Source organism: Centruroides vittatus, unplaced genomic scaffold (genome assembly GCF_030686945.1).
Source record: "Centruroides vittatus isolate TY-2023 unplaced genomic scaffold, ASM3068694v2 contig_933, whole genome shotgun sequence".
Taxonomy (NCBI): Eukaryota; Metazoa; Arthropoda; class Arachnida; order Scorpiones; family Buthidae; genus Centruroides; species Centruroides vittatus.
In genome coordinates this window covers 22,254-43,037 of record NW_027122618.1, presented here as the reverse complement: position 1 = coordinate 43,037, position 20,784 = coordinate 22,254, and the positions used below count along the sequence as shown (strand labels likewise).

At 31.4% G+C, this 20,784-nt stretch overlaps 1 protein-coding gene across 1 annotated transcript in view; it reads right to left on the bottom strand.

Moving 5' to 3' along the window:
- Nucleotides 1–20,784, bottom strand: part of LOC136984844 (complement C3-like) — a 42,407-nt gene that overhangs the window by 9,391 nt on the left and 12,232 nt on the right. Inside the window, exons 15-16 of the mRNA XM_067281986.1 lie at nt 14,075–14,303; nt 13,087–13,296 (exon numbers count right to left, since the gene is read on the bottom strand). Of these exons, the coding sequence (XP_067138087.1) occupies nt 13,087–13,296; nt 14,075–14,303 (439 nt within the window). The remainder of the gene's footprint in view (nt 1–13,086; nt 13,297–14,074; nt 14,304–20,784) is intronic.

Here is a 20,784-nt window from a genome sequence, read left to right as displayed (position 1 = left end):
CAGTTTACTTATTTTGTTTATCAAAAATATAGGAATACATTTTTGGTTTCAATGAGCAAAATTCAATTATAGGTTTTGATAATGTTTCATCTTTAAAATATCCTAGTTTAGTTTTGTTCACTTCGTTATATAATTTATGATTTTTAGGGTAATTACTAAAATCGAGGATATCGGGAAATGATTTAAAATCTTTGTATACGTCATTTGTATATATTTGAAGTGTTAGCGAGTCCGTATCGGTATATAATAAATGTACGTTTATGCCATATCTATTTTTGAATATTTTATAAAATGTTTTTATAAATATGCAATTTACTTAATTTTAATACGCAAAAACCAATATAAATTGGTTTGTCTAAAATTAAATTAGGTTTTTTTATTTTAAAAATAGTCAGATTATCATTTACAATTTTGAAATTTTTTACAGATGGTTTAGCTAGATATCTGCGATACTGATTTAATGTCGTGGTTGCTTTTAGGTTAATACGTTTTGTTACGTTTTGACACGTTTTGACAAAAAAACTATTATTCATTAATTTAAAAAATGATTTGTCAAAATCGTTAGTCGATTCTTGCCATTTTTTATTATTAATATATATATATTTTTTAAGCCATGCGCTTTGGGAAAATGCCAATACTCTATGAATTTTAGTTATTATTAGACCTTTCTCTAGATAAAAATTTAAATTTCTATAATGAATTACATAGTTTGTTTTATCAAAAAGAGTAGGAATTAGTTTTTTATTATTACTATATTTTAAATTTAATTTTTTTAAGACTGTTTTTTGGTAATTGGATAATAAATTGTATGGAATATGTGTGTGTTCAGCAGCGAGTGGCAAATTATCATGTTTGTCATAAATAATTTCAGGATATTTTAAATTAACCTCTAAGATATATCCTACACTATTTTTATTTGATATATTAGGTATGTCTAGAGCATCTATTTAATCTTTGTGCAGCCATCAAAAATTATTTACGGGCAAATATGCACTCATTACGAATCCGTAAAGGTTATTTGCATCTATCGACAGAATATAATTATGAAGTTGATTTTTATCATATGTATTGGGTATTAATGGATTATTTGCTGTTGCAAATCTTTCCCCGCTAAACTTATTCCACTCCTAATTCCACTTTCAATGAAAAGGTACATATTTAAATCATTAAACAATTCCAGTTGGATTTTGGTCATTTTTAAACCACAGTTCCATGTTAAATAGGGGGTAGTTATGAAATATACAAGATCCAAATTATAATATGTTAAACTTAATTTTCTGAATTTCTGAAATATATCTGCCAATAATACTGTATCAACATATTGGTATAATTCTAAATAGTCTTTAAAAGTTTTACAATTAAATTTATCCCAAACTAATTGAGCGTGATTGTAATCATTATTTGTAATATTTTCTCCTAATAACTTATTATAAAAGCATTCTTTTGGGGAGAGTTGTATTTCATTTAATATTCGCTTATTTTTAAAATAAGAGTACGAAAAAAATCTTTTTTTTTAATAATTCTCTATATTTGCTGCGACAAAAAAATGATTAAAAATTGGGAAATTATAATTTGCATTTTTTAAATTGTCAGTCAAATCTGAAAAAGAAGAATTTAAAAACTGAAAACTGTCAATAAATTTAAAATAATCTAATGAAAATGTTGTAAATTTTTCAGAATTTATAGGAATAATGTTGATTTTGAAAAATAATTTAGAAGGAATATTTTTAAAAATTAAATGCGAATCATAACCTGAAAAATTGTGCAATATAATGAGAATAAACGTTTTTACTCAGTAATTTAAATTGCAACAATTATGGGCCCACTCCCGAAAAAGTCCTGTCTGATAATCATGATCCATTACACGCAAATCATTTTCATCAAATTTTTCTTTACAAATATGACACAACTGTTTAAAATTATTGGAAACAGTATTTAAATTAATTTCAACATTGCGATTTATTTTATCTAACAAATTATTCAGCTGCATTTGAATATCAATTAAAAAATTATTAACAACATTATCACCACAATAAAAATTAGCATATATTATTTTATCTTCATTTTCAATAATTATAATGAAATAACATATAGGTTTATGAATTTCAACAATTTTAGTACAACTTATTTTAGAGTCTATTTCATCGGAAGGTACCTGTTCCAAAATTGATTTAAAATCTGCATATATACAGATTGCATGAAATAAAAACTTTTCATGAGAGTGGAACTTTACAATTGTATTGTCTCCTTTTGGAGTAGATACTTTTTGATATTTATGATTGGAACAAAATTTTATATGATTGTTTAAAGTAGTTTTTCTTTCAAAACCATTTAAACAGAGTTTACAAAATTTTCTTGCTGACGATTTATCAGACTTTAGTCTATTCAAATTCCTAATTAAAAAAATGAGATTTATACAATAACAAATTAATTTTTTTTTTAAATTGAAATTTATTATATAGATTGGATAAATTGATTTCTTTTCATACCCATACACATGAATACTTAGGCAATTATTTTTCTCAAATGAGGGAATATTTTTTACATTTATAGGAAATTTTAAACGGTTTATATTTAAATATTTTAAATATTTTCTATATAAATAAATAGAATTTCTGTTACTTTTAGTTGCTGGATATAAATGTGCAACTATGCAATATAAAAACATTGGTTATCTGAGCATTTTATATTTAATACACAACGTTTGAGAACTAGATGTTTGGGAAGAATAATATGGCCACAGCCGCAAATTTCATTTTTATATATCCCAATATTGACATCTATAAATATAATTTCATTTAGTATCCACCCTGATCCATATTTTATAAACTCTTCAATATAATTTAGAATTGTATCAAATGCATTTTGTAATTTTTCACCAATCATATATGAGGACAAAATATGCTCAACATGGCTAGAAAAATATACATCTTGATACTCTAAATATCATTTTCTTTATATTTTAAAAATTTAGTTTATAAATTAATTAAAAATTTCCTTCTACAATCAAAATTATTATTAACTAAAATATCATAAATATTTGATGTTATTTTTTCAAAACAGACAGCTGGATCTATATTTTCTAAAATAAAAGCCCTATAAGTTTTGGCATACCCTCTAAAAGCTTTTTTCCTTAAATTAAACATTCTGATCTAAATGTTCAGTCATTGCATTGAAAGCTTTTTTATATAATTTAAAGTCCTTAACATTGATATTATACTTGTTGGGCGGTAATTCCATTTTATTTTTGTTAATGATATATACCAAACTGACTTGAATTCAATGACCTCCATTGTTTGATTGTCACATACTTTTATCTTAAATGGCCAAATTTTTTAACATTTTGCAGTATCTGTGGACAGGTCTAGGTCAAACTTTTTTTTTTTGATTTATCTTCGACATTTTTAGGTTTTAGACCTCTTTTTTTGCCCACATTCTGTTTTATATTAAAATCAAATTCACATTCTATATAAATATTAAGTAATTAAGTAACTTATTAAGTAATATTAACTTATTAAGTAATTTTAACATTAAAAAATATTTTAAATAAAAATTATAATACTTACCATTAGCAGACAACATGATGCTTTATTCATTGTCTTTGGAAGTCTTGTAGAAGATATTTTTCTCAATCTGGAGTTACAGCTTTTATACAAAAATAATAGGGTGTGGTCAACTGATTTTATCTTAGGTGTGGTCGTGTTTATGAAGGAAAAATATATTTAATTTCGGGCGTGGCAGTTGTAGAAAGCAGGTTGAGAATTTAAAATAACTATATGACCATGAATTATACTTACGAAATAGTTGGGCAAGGTCGTGTTTATGAAGGAAAAATATATTTAAATTCGAGCGTGGCAGTTGTAGAAAGCAGGTTGAGAATTTAAAATAACTATATGACCATAAATTATACTTACGAAATAGATTTCTATCTTGGGTGGAGTCGACATTTTTAATAGCTGTGACCTAAATTATGAAATGAATTTATATCTTGGGTTGGTCTGCAGAAAGTTGGTCAAGAATTGAAAGTGGTTTTATAAGAAAAAAATGTTGGGTGTGTACTGAATTTACAGGAAAAAAACAACCCAAGCGTGCACAATATAAGCTGCGATAAACTTAAAAAAACAACCATATCAAACAAGCGAAAGCAAAGGAAAGAAACTATACAAATTTCAAAGCAATGGTAAGTATTTAAAATAACATAGTTTATAATTTAGATTTAAATTCTTATAGTATTTAAATTATTTTAAATATATTTCATTTAACAGGCTACAGGAGGAAATTTAAATTTTGAAGCAGGAAGCAGTGATTTTCCTGTAAGTAGTATTTAAAATAATATAATTTATAATTTAGATTTTTATGATTTTATATATATTTCATTTAACAGGAAGATAATGTATTCGATATAGATTCCCAAGTAAGTAGTATTTAAAATAATATAGTTTATAATTTAGATTTTAATTTTTATGATTTTAAATAAAATATAGAGTATAACTGATTTAATAAATCGAAAAAAAGTGGACGCAGTTTCTCTTTGGCACGCCATGGAGAGTACAGCTTTTTCAAAAAATGCGGTATTATTCGTAATACCGCAAAACACGGCAGTGCCAAAAAAGATGCAAGATGAAATGGCTAGGGTCACTCGAATTGCAAAGAAAAATGCGATAAAAGTAAGGGTTTTTATTTTTTTTCTTAAAAATAAATAAAGATCTCTGATAAATAACAAAGCAATTTATATACAGATAGACTTAAAAAAACAAGCAGATATAGAAAGCGATTATGTAGCTAGAAAAAAAGAAGAAAAATTTCATAGAATTATAAAACAAGTAAGACAAATAAAACAAGTAACTTTGTTTAATTTTAAAAAAACTTAGATGAATAAAAAGGTAATTTATATACAGGCATCTGCAATTAAAAAATTTCACAAAGAAAAATTAGAAGATAGCGCATTTATCGAGTGGCCCAAAGAAAACAAAGAAGAATTAGAAGGCTACTTATACTTTATGGGGAGGGAAATAAAAAGTCAACAAAAAAAGAAACAAAGGGAGGAAAGAGAAAGAGAAAGGGAGGAAAGAGAAAAAGAAAAGGAGGAAAGAGAAAGGCGGGAAAAGTACCTGCAGCAACTTTCTTTGCATCGTACGCAAACTGCTATGTTGAAAGAATTTGACGATTATTTGAGGCAGAGCAGCCATTGGGGGGGGAGATTCATAGACTCCTTTTTAACCTCCATCCCCCTCCCCTGAAGTTATTTATATAATGTTCATCCCTGCATCTGGAAACATTATATAAGAAATCAGACTTAAAATTAATTGTAAGTATATTTTTCTTATATATCTATATTTAATTAATAATAATAGTAAAAATAGGAAAAATATTTTAGATTTCGGTACTTTGGATTCAGGTGCATTAGATTGGAATACTTCATATTCAAGATGTGAGTAATAAATATAATATTTTAAAAATAATGCATATTTATTTATTTATTTAATTCATATTAATATAAAATAGATTTCAACTCTTGCAATGTATGGAAGGATAATGTCAGAGTAATTATAGACTTTGAAGCTTTCACAATAGATGGCATGAACATACTGTTTAATACGTTATGTAGACAACTTGGTTTTGTGGCACAAAACTTGAATGAATATCAAAAAATTGAATTTTATAATGAAATAATTACTTTTAAAGATTTAAGTTTTGCTAATAAAAAAAATGTAAGATTTGGGAATTATTTACATGGTTTATATTTAGCATATGAAAAACAATTTTTCGGAAATTGGGAAAAAAGTGGTAATGTGTGCAAAATTTTATATAATTTATTTTTAAAATATAAATTTTTTTACTATAAAGGAAAAGAAATTGAAAAAAATTACTTGAACTTAACTTCAGAAATATGCAATGTGAATATTTCATATTTTGATCTTGAAGAACGGGGAGTGCCCAAATCTTCAAAAATTCAAGTTCCATGTCCCAATCATACTAAAATATATCCGCATTATTGCCCTGCTCCAAAGAATTGGAATATAGAGAGGCCATGTCCTCATCATCATGAAATATACCCGCATATATGTATGCCACCAAATGCCTTATTTTACGGGAAAATTTGCCCATTCCACACCCGGTTTACACAACATTGCAGCTTATGTGATGTTTTTTCGTATGAAGCATTTATGATCAAGCAAGGTAAGTACATTTTATTATTATTATTATATAATAATTGGTAAATATGATTATATATATTTTTTTATTTATTTTGTACAGGTTTCTGGCAATAACTGCATTTTAAATAACTGTATGTTTTTGAAAAATAAAACAATTTTTTATATTTTAAATATTTTTATTTATTGAATTACAACATTGATTATACATTATAGTCGGTGGGCGTGCTAAATATAGATGTTGTTCAGCAAATTTCTTTACAAATTCATCATTATAAAATTTATCAGTTATACTCAATTCTTTCAAACATTGATTTCTATTCATTTTATATAGAAAATACAGACAGAAAAATCCACAATTCATCGAATATAAACTCTGATAAACAATATTATTCCAACAGCAATTTCTGGAATTTTGTTTAACAAATGTAATAATTTTCGGTTTTGTTGGTTTCATTCCATAACTATCGTAGTAAAAACAGGTTTTTCCATCAAAAAATGCAGATACCCAAAGACTTCCAGACTTATTTTTTTCGTCTAGATTAACTATAAATGATTTATATTTACCGATGCAAACGGGTAAGTCATCGGATGCAAAAACTCCTCCGAAAGTTCTTTTTATTTTTTGGTCGCTGGAAGCAAGCTTCCATAATGTGATAGTATTCATTAGTAATCCACAAATACTGTCCTTGAGTGATCAATTTCAAGAGTGTTATTATATTCAAGTAAACAAATAATGTTTACAGTTTCTAATATAGCAGTTTCAAACTTTAATTCAATTGATATATTTCCTTGTTCGCTTTTCCTTGTTCTGATGCCGAACGATCAAGAGAAAGATCAAAAGAATATAAAGTATAGCCATCTTTGTAATCCTAGTAGGATATATTTGTAAATTTATGGTGATTAATACATCCTATATCTTCACATAATGATATAAAATTTCTTGCGTATATGCTATTTGTATAATCAGGAATGTACGGTTTTGATGGGATCATTTGGTTGTCTTTTAATAGACATATATAATTTAAATTGTAATTTTTTAAATTGAAAAAATTATATTTTACATTTCCATTAAATGCAGTATTAGAAACTAAACCGATAGTCATTCTATAAGGTAATTGCCCAATTACTGCATTTGAGATATTAGTAGACTGTATTCCGCTACTTAAAGTAACAACTTTTATATCTGCTCTTCGATATGGCATTTTTATGACACCCGTTTGCAATTCTTTTTCTATGCCTATTTGAACAGATGAACTAACATCTACTTTGTTAATTTTTAAAGATGCATTTTTAATAATAATTTTATAGTTATCCTTAGATGCCATTAAAGCAAAATTATCCTTAGATCTTTCCAATTTAATTCTTAAATCTACGTTATTAATTAACAATTTAGGTTGATGCAACAAATCAATATGTAATCGTCCTACTAAATCTATTAGTTTACTTTGTTTAGCAACATTAAATCTTTTAGTTAATCCCTCATTATTTTCTTCTATCGAATCCATATATCGCGCAGTATCTTTATAAAATAATGCACTTGTTAAGAATGTTTTTTGAGCATCCTTTGAATAAAATAATAGAGCATCTAAAATCGGTCGATATGGGTAATTAACATTCGAAATAATTTGCTTGTCGTTTAGAAAAACAGTACATTGTGAAAACAAACTATTTAAAAAACAATTAACAGGTGCAACTTTTTCATCAGCTCCCACATCTGTTCCATCCTTTTTGGCAATTTTTACTTCAACATGCAGATAAATTTAATGTAAGTCAATATAATTTTCACCAGAACCAGATACATAAAATCCAATAGGTGCACGACTGTCAGAAATTGTTGCAATTGGGTGAACTATAACTTTTGATGTACTGTCAATAGCGAGTTGAGTCAAAACGGTACTAAATAAATCCAACTCACTTTTAGTGCAGGGGCACGAATGGGGGTCCATTTTCTCATTCGGTAAATATATCTCGTACTTTCCGTCTTTTATTCTGTGACTGAACTAATCTTCTCAATCGTTTTCTTTTTATACCCGATCCACCTTGTACTTTTTTAACTATATCATCTTTGATTTTGCTGCCAATATTTTTTAAATGTGCTTTTGTTGACTCTTTAAATGATTTTCCCGCAATTACGTCTGATCCAACACTCGTGGCAAGATTTAATACTTTTCGTCCAAGATATTTTCCAACTTTCCTAAGGATGGGTATAGATTGATGAAATAAATCTCCAAAAATTCCATAACCATGCTGTATTTGGGGGTCCTGAAAAATAACTTCTTTCTCTCATTCCCAAACGGTGCCTGAATATTAAATCGGCAGTCAATACGGTACCTCCTGCTTGATTGCAGTAATAATTCATACAAACTTTTGGATTGAGCTTCATTTTGCTGCACTCAAAGACAGACTAATGCAAGCAAATAAAACTAGGTTATATTTATAACTGTTTATAAGACAAAATTAATATTGTTTTTTTCCAAAAAAACAATTTCTTTTTCACCCACAGATCTCAGTTCGATTTCTATAATATCAATATAATTTTTCTTTAATGGAAAATACAAAGGTGTCGAGTAAACTCTATTTATCTGTTTTTCTTTCTCAGTCATAACCAGTATAACTCTTAATAATGGTGCAGTTATATCTTTGACATGATGAGAAGCAATAATATTCGAATAAATAAAAATTTCCGAAATTCCTGCAGACATTTCGATAGGATAGCGACGTATATATTCACCGGGTGGAAATTTTACAGTTGTGAACCCAAGAAAATCTTTTAATTCATTTTCAAATTTTACAGAAATATTCAATTGGACTTTTAAAATAACTTTATTATTTGGTAGTAATGCTAATTTTACATGTTTAAAACTTCCCAGAAATTTTTCAGGAGACGAATATAACCCTATAGGAATAAATATTTTTTCATCTCTATAAGTTTTCTTAATTACTTGTTTTCTTCTATTTTTTTCCACAAAAGTAAAAAATTGTCCAGAGTAATCCTGTGTTGATAATCGAAAATTATAAATTGAACTACCCTTAATACGATATCTTTGTTGGGTAAATTTAGCATATAAAGTAATTTTGACGAATGATTTACAGTAACATGCAACTCATGCGCATCTTTTATATTTATATTCACAGTTTGATTATTTTTGTCAAAAATAAATTCAGCCTATTTAGAACCTGTTATTTTAATTATATTTTCATTTATTATATTAATCAATTCCCCCTTATCATCTGTAATGGCACTTAATTGAATCATATACGATTTATCTGGCAGTAGCTCATCTTTTTCTTTTACAGTTTCTTCAAATGTAACAACGTAATCGTTATTGTGATTAGATATATTAAACCAATTTCTTGGAATAATAACTTCTGTAAGTCCAACACCCCAATTTCCATGTAAATTAATAGAAGGACTCATTTTCACCATAAAACGAGACTGCGTATTCTCAGGAAAAACAAGTCTATACTTGCATTACTTATTAACGTTACAAAAAAGTCTGATTGCATCATTTTGTTACCTTTTGTAATTCTTCGGTATAGAACCTTCCTTCTAAAATCTCGTTATGTGTATCTTTTAATACATAAGTTGGAGGATGCGATAGAAATCGATCGAGAATAACAAACATTTCCTTTGTCTACCCAGGCAGATATCCGTGACTAAATGTTTTACGTATTTTCGAAATTCGAACTAAATCACCAATATTAAATTTAAATTTACTTTTCCTTTTTATATCATATAGCCTGCCAAAAATTGTACCGTAATGCAATGGACCAACTTCGGATGGAGCCATCCCGATACTTCTATGAAAACTATTATTATATCCTTTTACAATATCGTTTAATTTATCAATATATTGATAAGAATTACGATAAGTAAATAATCTATATATTTTATTTCGTAAAGTTTTATTTACTCTTTCAACCACAGAGGCTTTAGTATCTGAATGAGTTGAATAGTGATTAATTTTATATTTTTTAAACAAATTTTTTACTAATCTATTATAAAATTCGGTTCCTTTATCAGTTTGTACATTTTTTGGAATATTTCGTTAAAAATAATCTGAAATGCCTCTGAAACAGATTTAGATTTTTTATCCTTTATTGGCACAACGTAACAATATTTACTAAATACATCAATTACTGTTAATAAATATTTTATGCTTTTATTATATTGGGAAAATTGCTTTAACACAATTAAATCAGTTTGCCATAAATCATTAGGATGAAAAGCTTTAGTTTTTCTTCGAGAATATTTAACTCTTACAGGTTTATGTAGAGAATAAACAGGTTGAGAAGATAACCATTTTCTGACAGTAGATCTCGATAAATTAGAAGCTTTAACTAGTTTACTCACTCCTCTTAACGATGCCGAAGATTTCGAGTTATAGTATATTGATTTCAATAGTTTCTCCATTCGGGACTCTTCTTCCTCTTTTTCGATGACTTTTTCCACTGGTAAAATACTCTTGGAGAAATTGTAGAAAAAATTTCTTTGGGACTTTCGACTGGCGTCGGTTGATATCTTGGTTATTCGCCGATTACAGGCAGAGTTGCCAAACCTTTATTTTCTATCCATTCTCTGGGAACATTTATTATTCTTACAGCTTCCCAAAAATGTTAAAGCCCACTAGAGATAACGGCGTTTTTCGATTTTTCTTTAAGTGCGAAATTAAATCCACCATATTACTGCCCACGACGGGGCTGCCACTAACTGTTAATTCACCCTTTGTATTCCATCCGTAATGATTTTGTCTCAATTTTTCAATTAAGTGGGGAATATATTTTCGATATAGTTGCGGTACAGATATAGTTATTTGTTTAATAAATGCATCCTCACCATTATCGTCAGCAGAGGGTTTTTCATCGGGCAGTTCTTGATTTTCATTGGACACAACAGATACTCTGACCGGCTCTTTCAAGGCATGGACGGTTCTGTGATATCTCGAAATCAACTGACTTAGTAATTTGACTTTACTATCGTCAGATAAATCAGTACTCTCGAGGAATTCTTCGATATTATTTCCAATTCTTATTTCAGGTTTAATTTTATACGCAGCCAACAATTCGGGAGGAACCAGTGCCATTTGCTTTGCCATTAAATTCTTTTTCCTATTACTTTACCAATTAATCCTCCTGCCATAGACAAAAGTGGTGCCAATAGAAGAGGAAGGAATCCACCAGATTGATTAACCAAATTTTTTTTTGTATTTAAAGGGACTTGTTTTTCACTTAATTTCCTAATTATTTTTTTATATTTTCGTAATTTATGAACATTAGCGGGTATATTCTCCCTCCGCAAATTATCACATATTTCGCACAAAACTTTAACTTGATCGGGAGTGGCCTCTTTCAATATCGCTTTTCGTTCAGAAGGAGTAGTTTTGGCTAAAAATGCTAGCATATGATAGTTTTTCTTTACGTTTTCCATTTTATCGGTAAGTATATTCAAACAATATTTTCTTCCTCCGGAAAACACGAATCCCGCACCGAAAGTTTCTTGTCCGTTTTGGGATGAAAATCCAATAACAAATAACCAAAATCCTTTTCTGTTGCTTTTTTATATGCATCCATAAAAAAATTACATTTTCCTGCAAAAGCTTGTCTGCCCAAACAACTTACTTGACTTTCGTCCCGATTATTTTTAAATAAAATCAAATAATGTGTATTTAATGTTATATCTCTCATAATTCTATTTTTTGGAAACAAATTTTGCATTATCAAGATCACACTTACATTATAATGGTGCGACTCTGTTGTAAACAGAAACGCAGTTTTTGAACCAAGTTCGTGCATCAAATCATCAATTATTACCAAATCCCATCCTTGTACAGATTCAGGTAGGCCATACATAAATGTAATTTCTTTTTCATCTCGAAAAAATGGCAAATATACAGAATAACACCATAAAATTTTTTAAAATGGTTTATCATAAATTTTACAACGAATAATTTTTTTTACTAATGTAGTCTTTCCGCATTGTGACGGTCCTGCAATTATGCAGTTACTTGGATGTTTAAAATACATATCTATCGATTCTATGAACTTCAGTAACTTTATAATGTCTCGATCCACAATTTTTCTTTTTAAATATTAATATATTCTTTTTATTCTTTTCAACATAAACTTTCCTCATAACATCCGAACATTTCTCGAACGAATGATATAAGTTGTTACTAACTTCGTTAATTCTTCCGTCATCATCAACAATTACAAAACCAAATTTTCCATTACCTTTCCATATTTCTCCGTTAACTTTAAAATAACGCAAAACAATAGGAAAATTATCAGGAATATCGAAAGAAAAATTATTTATCGCAGCAATGCAGCTATCAAGTGACTTGTACAAACGGGGAGAGACAGAATAATTTCTGTTACTGTCGCAGGTAATAATAAAACCGTATGCTTCCATGACCGATCCTAGCATTTAAATAAATTTTACAATATCTTAAAATTTAATTTATATCAAAATTCAACCAATTATAAGATAAGTATTAATAAATTATTTGTAAAATTTACTTGACAATTTTTGTGATTTTTATGTGTCATTTGACTACTACTATTATTGTATTTTACATGAAATTTATATGGGAAAAACTGATTCGCTCAACGAGTGTTTCGCATTACGAGTAAGATTTTGAAATGAACTATGCTTGTTAAGCGAAGTTTCACTGTATTTATCAACAGAAATCTGCGGAAGTCATGATTAATTAGTAAAATATTAGATCTTTGTATCCCGAAAGTTACTCTTCGAAATTATGATAATTTTCAATATGTTGTTTAATCAGAATTGTAAGAGGATTGAAAACTGAATTTCAACATTTTCACATATGATTGAAACACGTGTGATATTTATGCATAATTTGAAATCCGAAGAAAATATTTTGTAATTTAAATGATATTTTGGCAAATTAAAGATAAAATATATTACCACTACATGTAATTTTCTGACCACAGTATCTCCTCCATAAGGACTAAAAGCCACAACACGAATGAAATAATCCTGAGCCACTAATGGAACAATTGAAAAATGCACTGTCACTGTAGAATTGTGTTCGACTGTGATATTTTTTTGTTCGCTTTTCTCTCCTTCTTTTACTCCACTATGTAGATTCTTTACGCCATACATATAAACAGTCACCTAAAATAATACAATACACATTACTTACTATGTAACAACGTGTTGTTAAATATCAGTAAAAATTTTTAAAAGTACCGGAATAAAAGTAGGTATAAATTTCTGAAAAAATTAAAATTACTTAATGAAAATAATATTTTGAACTAAAATTCTTAAAATGATTATTTAAGAAATGTTGCTTTCACTTTTATCTATTTTTAAACAGCCATTGTAATCTCGCTGCACACCGGTAGTGGATAGCAGTTTTATGCCTCACCAAAGAGCAAACATATAGATTTTTCCAGCTTATGTTCACATGTCGAACTCATAAATTAGGACCAGTTTTTCATAAAAAATCTTCTCAGGACAAATCTTCTTACCACGTGGGTTTAGGCTTTTAAAATGACCGAAGGGCTGGCCTTATGTAATTTTCCTTCTATTCTTTAAATGTTTAACATTTAAATAAAGGGTTAATTTTTTATAGAATGTTTTCCCGGATAGCATATCCACCTCAACAGGTTATCTACGCGTTGTTTTGCTATGGTCCAACAGTCCAATCGTTTGTATAATTAAGACAGATTAAGGAATAATTTCCTCAATTCTAATCCATCTTAGAATTGAGAAAAATTTAGTCTTTATCGGTATAATAGTTTGTATTAATAAAGTAATGTTGTTAATTAAAATTAATCAAAGCACATAACATTATTTCATATAATATTATCCCTTAATTGACATTTTATGAAATAATACAATATTTGAAATATTAAATACAGAACATATATCATTTGTCAACTGTACTTACAGGAATTTTCTGAGGAAAATAATTGAATACAGTTGCTTGTAAATCCAACTGTTCGTTGCGAACAACAGAATATGGAATATTTAGTTGAAGAAAGATTCTTTTAAATAATTTGATTTCTTTGACATCAGTAACACACATGCCATATGTGTGTGACACACTAACAGCTTGTATCATCCACGTTGTGATTCTGTCTGGTAATCTTGTATTCACCACTGAAATTCCATTATGCCTGTAAAAAAAATTTTTATCGTCGGCAATATCCTTCGATACAAAATGGGGCAGTCTTTGTAAAATTACTTTAAAAGAAGTAGATAAGTAAAGTAAAAATGTTGACTTTGCTCATCTAGCTATGTTAAAGTTGCTTTACTAGACATGCCTTCATTATTAAATACAGTTTTGGTGAAACTAATAATATTTAAAAATTAAATAATAAAATTTATAATAAAAATAAAATTCGATTAATTGATATATTAAAAGCAAAATTTCAAAGTCGTGTAATGTTAGCTGCTTATCAGTTTATGAAATAACGCATTAATAGAGAATTTTACCTGAACGATGTTTAAAATTAATACAAACTTACACCATACTTCAAATTATTGTATTATATAATATTGTTAAAGGGCTTTCAGGATTTGCTATTAGTTATGGCTATTTCAGGCATCCAGTTACATTACTTTAGATTTTGTTATCAGTGAATGTAACAAAATTTAAAGAAATGTAACTGTAATTATAAATGGTAACCTTTTAATTAGATATTTCTAATATGAAAACTAATCTTGTAGTAATGTTCAAAATAACCACTCAGTCGGTTTAACAAATCACAAAGTTTATATTTACAATACAAATGTACAGAATAATACAAAATGGAGTTACAATTAATTATGCACAAACACTAATCCAAGCGACAACCGACTATATCTGTACAAGTTTGTCGGAAAACTCCTTACGATCTCCGCAAACAGACGTATAATTAGCAACACTTCCGAGTCAGGAACAAGTTCGAAATAAACCACTGGAGTTCACTTTCACCAGATTTCCGTAACGTCCAACGAGAGAGCTAGTTCGAACTTCGATAGAAACGATCCTGATCCGATCCTCTGTTCCCGCCGAAACTACTGCTTATATAGCGGCCAATGTTTGAATCCTCTGCCAATCAAATTCGAATTGAACCCCATCCCTCACCACCCAGTAGCCCCATTGTGGGTTTGGCCGAACCCATAATGGGCCTTCTAAAAGAGGCCCTCTTAGTGCCCACAGGGCGAAAAAAGTTTAAAAAAAATCAAATTTGAATGTTACCAAAACATCCGGCCAACAATCACTCTCTGCCAGCCAATCGTACGTCTATCGTCGATTTGAATCACAACGAATCTTTCCAACGGAAATTTTTAACTGCCTTTTCTAACGGTTTTTCTGTCAAGAAAGTTCGTTATATTAAAACAAGGCGGGAATCGCTTGCCTAGACGATTCTATACCCTACATCTCTACAGCCAAGGATCAAACTGAGCTTAGCTCAAGCCTGTTTGATCCAACAACAACATACAGCAATCTTACAAATGTCCTCTAGTGCGGACTGACCCTTAACTCCGATACAACCGGGAAAACTCACTCACACTTACGCACAGAAATGCTTGCGGAACCTGATACGACTCAATCAGTTCGATGTCCACGCGCATTTTTACTATGATCTTATGTGTATCTTGATGCTATTTCCCTAGTCCAATCCATGACAAGTATCCTTTAAAACTACTAGCCTGGCGTCCTACGCTAAGAGCAGGGAACATAGGGAAAAATCCCCGATTTGTTTGTGTTTCCGGCTGCGATTGTACACCTGACGCGTAGGCAGAGCCATCGCTACTTTTCTGACGCTCCCACTCGAGCCAAATTCTATTCTGACCGTACTAGTCTGTATTTGGCAGACTTATACTCTGTCACCTTGGCCTGACTGCTTTCCGCCGTTCTCTAACCTTCTCCGGCGGCCACCCTCGCATTCTTCCCTTTCCAGCGCGTCGATTTTGTTGACCCGGTATGCTTTCCTGACCAAAATCGTACCCCGACACCCAGTTCCTCAGCCCCTGTGAGCGTCATAATGCAAGCCGTCATAATGCAAATTGACACACTGCTTAGGTGCTCGTGCCAACTCTGGCAGCACCTTCGGATACCCGGCGCTGTTTCCTGACGGTATGAACCCCGGTGAATGCGACTCGTGACCTTATGGCCGCCTGATTGTTCTCCCTGCGGGGTCTCGTAAGCTAACCCCAACACCCTATCCTTTCTTTCCTGGAGTCTTGCAGTCTGATTAATTGGTTTGCTTATACCACTATCCTGACCTATGCTGTCTTTGGGGACCGGCACGTCTTTTTTGCTCCCGGCGGCTTCCGACGGTCAGGGGAGCGACCTATCTTGGACGTTGGTGTCCCGTGGACCCGACTCGTTTTCCTCACTGTTGCTAATTCTGATGTCCGCCGTCTCCGAAAGACGTTCCGGTTCCTTTCCCTTTTTCCTGGGTATCTCTATTTTGGTCCAACACCTTTTGGTGATTTTCCTCTGATATCGGTGCGTCCGAGGTCTGATTTAACATGCCTGCTACAACACGTGACACCAGCCCGACTCCCGTGATTTCGTGGGATCTTTCTTCCCTTTCTCTTGGGTATTTCCTTTCTGGTCACCCACCTTTCGATGTTCCTCTTCCGATACAGGTACACCCTGGGTCTGATTTAACATGCCCGCTACCACACGCGACACCTGCCATGATTCTTGAGATCCTGTTGGACTCTTCTTCCCCAATTATACCGGGATCGTTAGTTTATCAACCCGGTGACCAAAGGCTCCAACCAGTTGGCTTTTCTCCTTTGTTCCTGTCACTGCTTTAGGGACCCATGACTCCCTTAAACCCGACGCTTCTGTTCCCGAAACATCCTTAGCTGGGGGACCACTTCAATCGCCTACTATCTCAGTTCCCTTCAGCGACCTCCCGACTTCGAGTTGGATATTGTGAACTATCTCCTCTCGTCTTGCCGTGACTCCACTAGACTCTCTAATGTCCCGGTCTACCTGTGAGTTGCGCTTACCTTCTGCTATTAGCATGGGGACATTGGCCACCCTGACCCAAGAGGTTTCCATCCTCGATCCAACTACAGGCATGGGCCATTCTTCTCCCCGCATTGCCTCGACCCGATCCTTTGCTTTCCCTCTCCCTGGTGGGCAAGAGAGTTTGGATGCTCTCACTTCCACCACCACGCAGTCTGCTGCCTTGGGTCGCATGCGTTCAGCCTCGTCGTTTACCAGCCTATCAGGACGCCCTCTTTTCCTCCGGTCAGTTTCCCTTGGCCTATCCAATTACACCCACGGCTTGTTCCCTGACAAGCTTGCTTTATCTCCGAAGTCGCGGTTCCCCTCGACTTTAAGTTTTTCGGGTCGTGTTAGCTGTTCCTGCCACCTCGTATCGTCTAATTTTCCGGTGATCCCCAGCCATAACTTAAACCGTTCTAACTCTATCTCTGCCCTCCTCGTCTCAAACTCGATTTCCGCTCTTCTTGTCGCTTCTGCCTCTGCCTCAGCTTTGCTTGCCGCCTCGATTACCGCTCTTCTCTCCTTGCTCGCCGCCTTGATTTTTGCTCTTCTCTCCTTGCTTGCCGCCTCGATTTTCGCGAGCTCGAGCTCTATCTTAAGCGCGTTCAGATCGTTTTCTGACCTGCTTGTCCTACGCAACGTTCCCTGCTCGTCATCCTTCCAATCCCTAGCCTCTAGCTGCCACGATTTCGTGCGTCTAGGCATCTCTGTGTGCTAGCGAGAAACAAAGAATTTACCTGGGTCTAATTGCTGGTGATGCTCTGTATGTCTGCTCCTCTGTCGTAGCTCAGTTCTTCTGATTCTTTTGAGTGTAATCCAGGATAATTCGACGTAATCCAAAGTAATCCAAAGTATCCTGTCGACTGCGCCAGTAATGTTCAAAATAACCACTTAGTCGGTTTAACAAAACACAAAGTTTATATTTACAATACAAATGTACAAAATAATACAAAATAGAGTTACAATTAATCATGCACAAACACTTATCCAAGCGACAATCGACTATATTTGTACAAGTTCGTTGGAAAAATTCCTTACGATCTTTGCAAACAGACGTATAATTAGCAACACCTCCGAGTCAGGAACAAGTTTGAAATAAACCACTGGAGTTCACTTTCACCAGATTTCCGTAACGTCCAACGAGAGAGCTAGTTCGAACTTCGATAGAAACGATCCCGATCAAATCCTCTGTTCCCGCCGAAACTACTGCTTATATAGCGGCAGGTGTTTGAATCCTCTTCCAATCAAATTCGAATGTTTCCACAACGTTCGGCCAACGGTCACTCTCTGCCAGCCAATCGTCTGTCTATCGTCGATTTGAAACACAATGGATCTTTCCAACAGACATTTCTAACAACCGTTTCTAACAGTTTTTCTGTCAAGAAAGTTCGTTATAGTAAAACAGGGTCGAAATCGCTTGCCTAGGCGATTCCATACCCTACACTTGTTTAGATATTCAATGTTCAGTAATACCTACTACTGTAAAAAAGATACATGAAATGTTTAGTTCTTTCTCATACCTTAAATGTTATAGATTATTTACTGACCTAAAAATACTTTGTGACGATCCATAATAAATTATGAAAAGTTAAGTATAACCCCGTATATGTGAAAGTAATAACATTTTGATGAATACAGCAATTCATATTCATAAAAATGAGAATTTCATGAAGAACACGAGAATTTCATTTTACTTAAGATGTCTTCTAAATTTTGTTTTTTCTTTTTTTATGTTTCTTTATTAACCAGTTTTTTATGTAAACAATGTTTTATTTGTGTGACAAGTTGAATTTTATTATCCTTTATTTTGTTCTTTATTTTTTCATACAAGTTTTTATAATAGATAATAATGTGATTTACTAAGTCATGGTAACATTTTTGTGCGGTCAAATGAATTGTTACATAAACAAGTTTGTTGTTTCTTGCTTCTTTCCCTTCTCAAATAGAAATGTACCAAATTTTGTCTTCATTTAGGTAATTCTTCGAGCTACCGACAGCTCCAAATAACGATAGTTATTTCACAACAACCCGGTATTTACAGTAAATGTTTTATAAGTTACAGTAATTTTTGTAATTGGGCAGAAATTAAGGATTTGGCTTACTATCTTAGGGATTCGAGATCGAATTAAAGCAAATAAGTAAGAAACTTTTTCATACGCACTCACACATGGAAAAATTGCCATCAATTGTTATTTTTTTAATCTTTCATCGCACTCATTGAGAGTCTGGAAGAATCAATAATGGGCATTGTTAAAGTCACTATTCGTTCTGACAGGGGATAGAATTAAAATTGTAGACATCTAAAGTCTTTCATGAAGTTTTTGCTTTAACTCGATCTCGAATTCCTAAGATAGTAAGCTAAATCCTTAATTACCGCGGTTATTTCGCTGACAAATTATAAAAATTACTGTAACTTATAAAACATTTACTGTAAACACCGTGTTGTTGTGAAATAATTATCGTTATTTGAAACTGTAGGTAGCTCGAAGTAATTACCTAAATAAAGACAAAATTCGGTAAATTTCTATATGAAAAGGGGAAAAAGCATGGAACAACAAACATGTTTATGCAACAATTAATTTTCCCGCACAAAATTTCGCCATGACTTAGTAAGTCACATTATTATCTATTTCAAAAGTTATATGAAAAAATAGAAAACAAAATAAAGGATTATAAAATTCAATTTGTTACACAAATAAAACATTGTTTACGTGAAAAACTGGTTAATAAAGAAACATAAAAAAAGAAAAAACAAAATTTAGACGACATCTTAAAAAAACCAAATGTGGTTTATCTGATTCCATGTACTGTACCAGTAGCAACTAACTGTATACTATAACATAGTATACATTAAGTTGCTTACTGTATACTATTTAAATTAGAATTGAAATCAAACGAACTGAAAAATAATATTTCAGAAACTGTCTCTGTCTTGAGTAATTTGGTTATAGTTAATTCAGGCAGAGATGAGTCTCTATTAATCGCACTTCTTTGTAAAGTGTAGGTTTCGGTTTCGGTTGGCGGTGATGGAACATTTTCCTTCTAACATGTAAAATATTTAAAATATAGATATACAATCAGTGGCAGATTTAGCACTTTCAATTTTGAGGAACCTCTTTAAATAATTTTTCTACCCCTACACCATACAGTGTGCCTTCTACGCTCATACGGAACATTGAAAATTGACCAGTATAAAATGACAACAGCCTGGCTGTATTTAAAATGATACTGATGTTCAAATTGTATTAATTATAAAAATTGAACCTTAATAGTACAAGAATTGTTAAGTTTCGATAGGTAAAATCGTTAAAATTAAAAAAATCTAGTAGCTTAATCCATTGACCGCAAACCATGTCATAGCTGGTGTTATTCATTTGTCAATTTAATTTTGGGAATACTGCTAAATTGTCAATTTTTTTATTATGAAAAAATAATAAAAAAATAAAATAATTTTTATTTTTAATTTGAGAGCTAAATTTTAAGGGTTCCTTCCTTTCAGGCCTGTGCAGAAATCTACCACTGTATAGAATGTAGAGTAGATATAGATAAAAGTGTATAAAGCACAAAGTAACATTCTAGTTACAGTGTTTTTGTTTCAAACTAATCAAAAGTAGAAATAATCTCAAAAATTGAAACAGCGT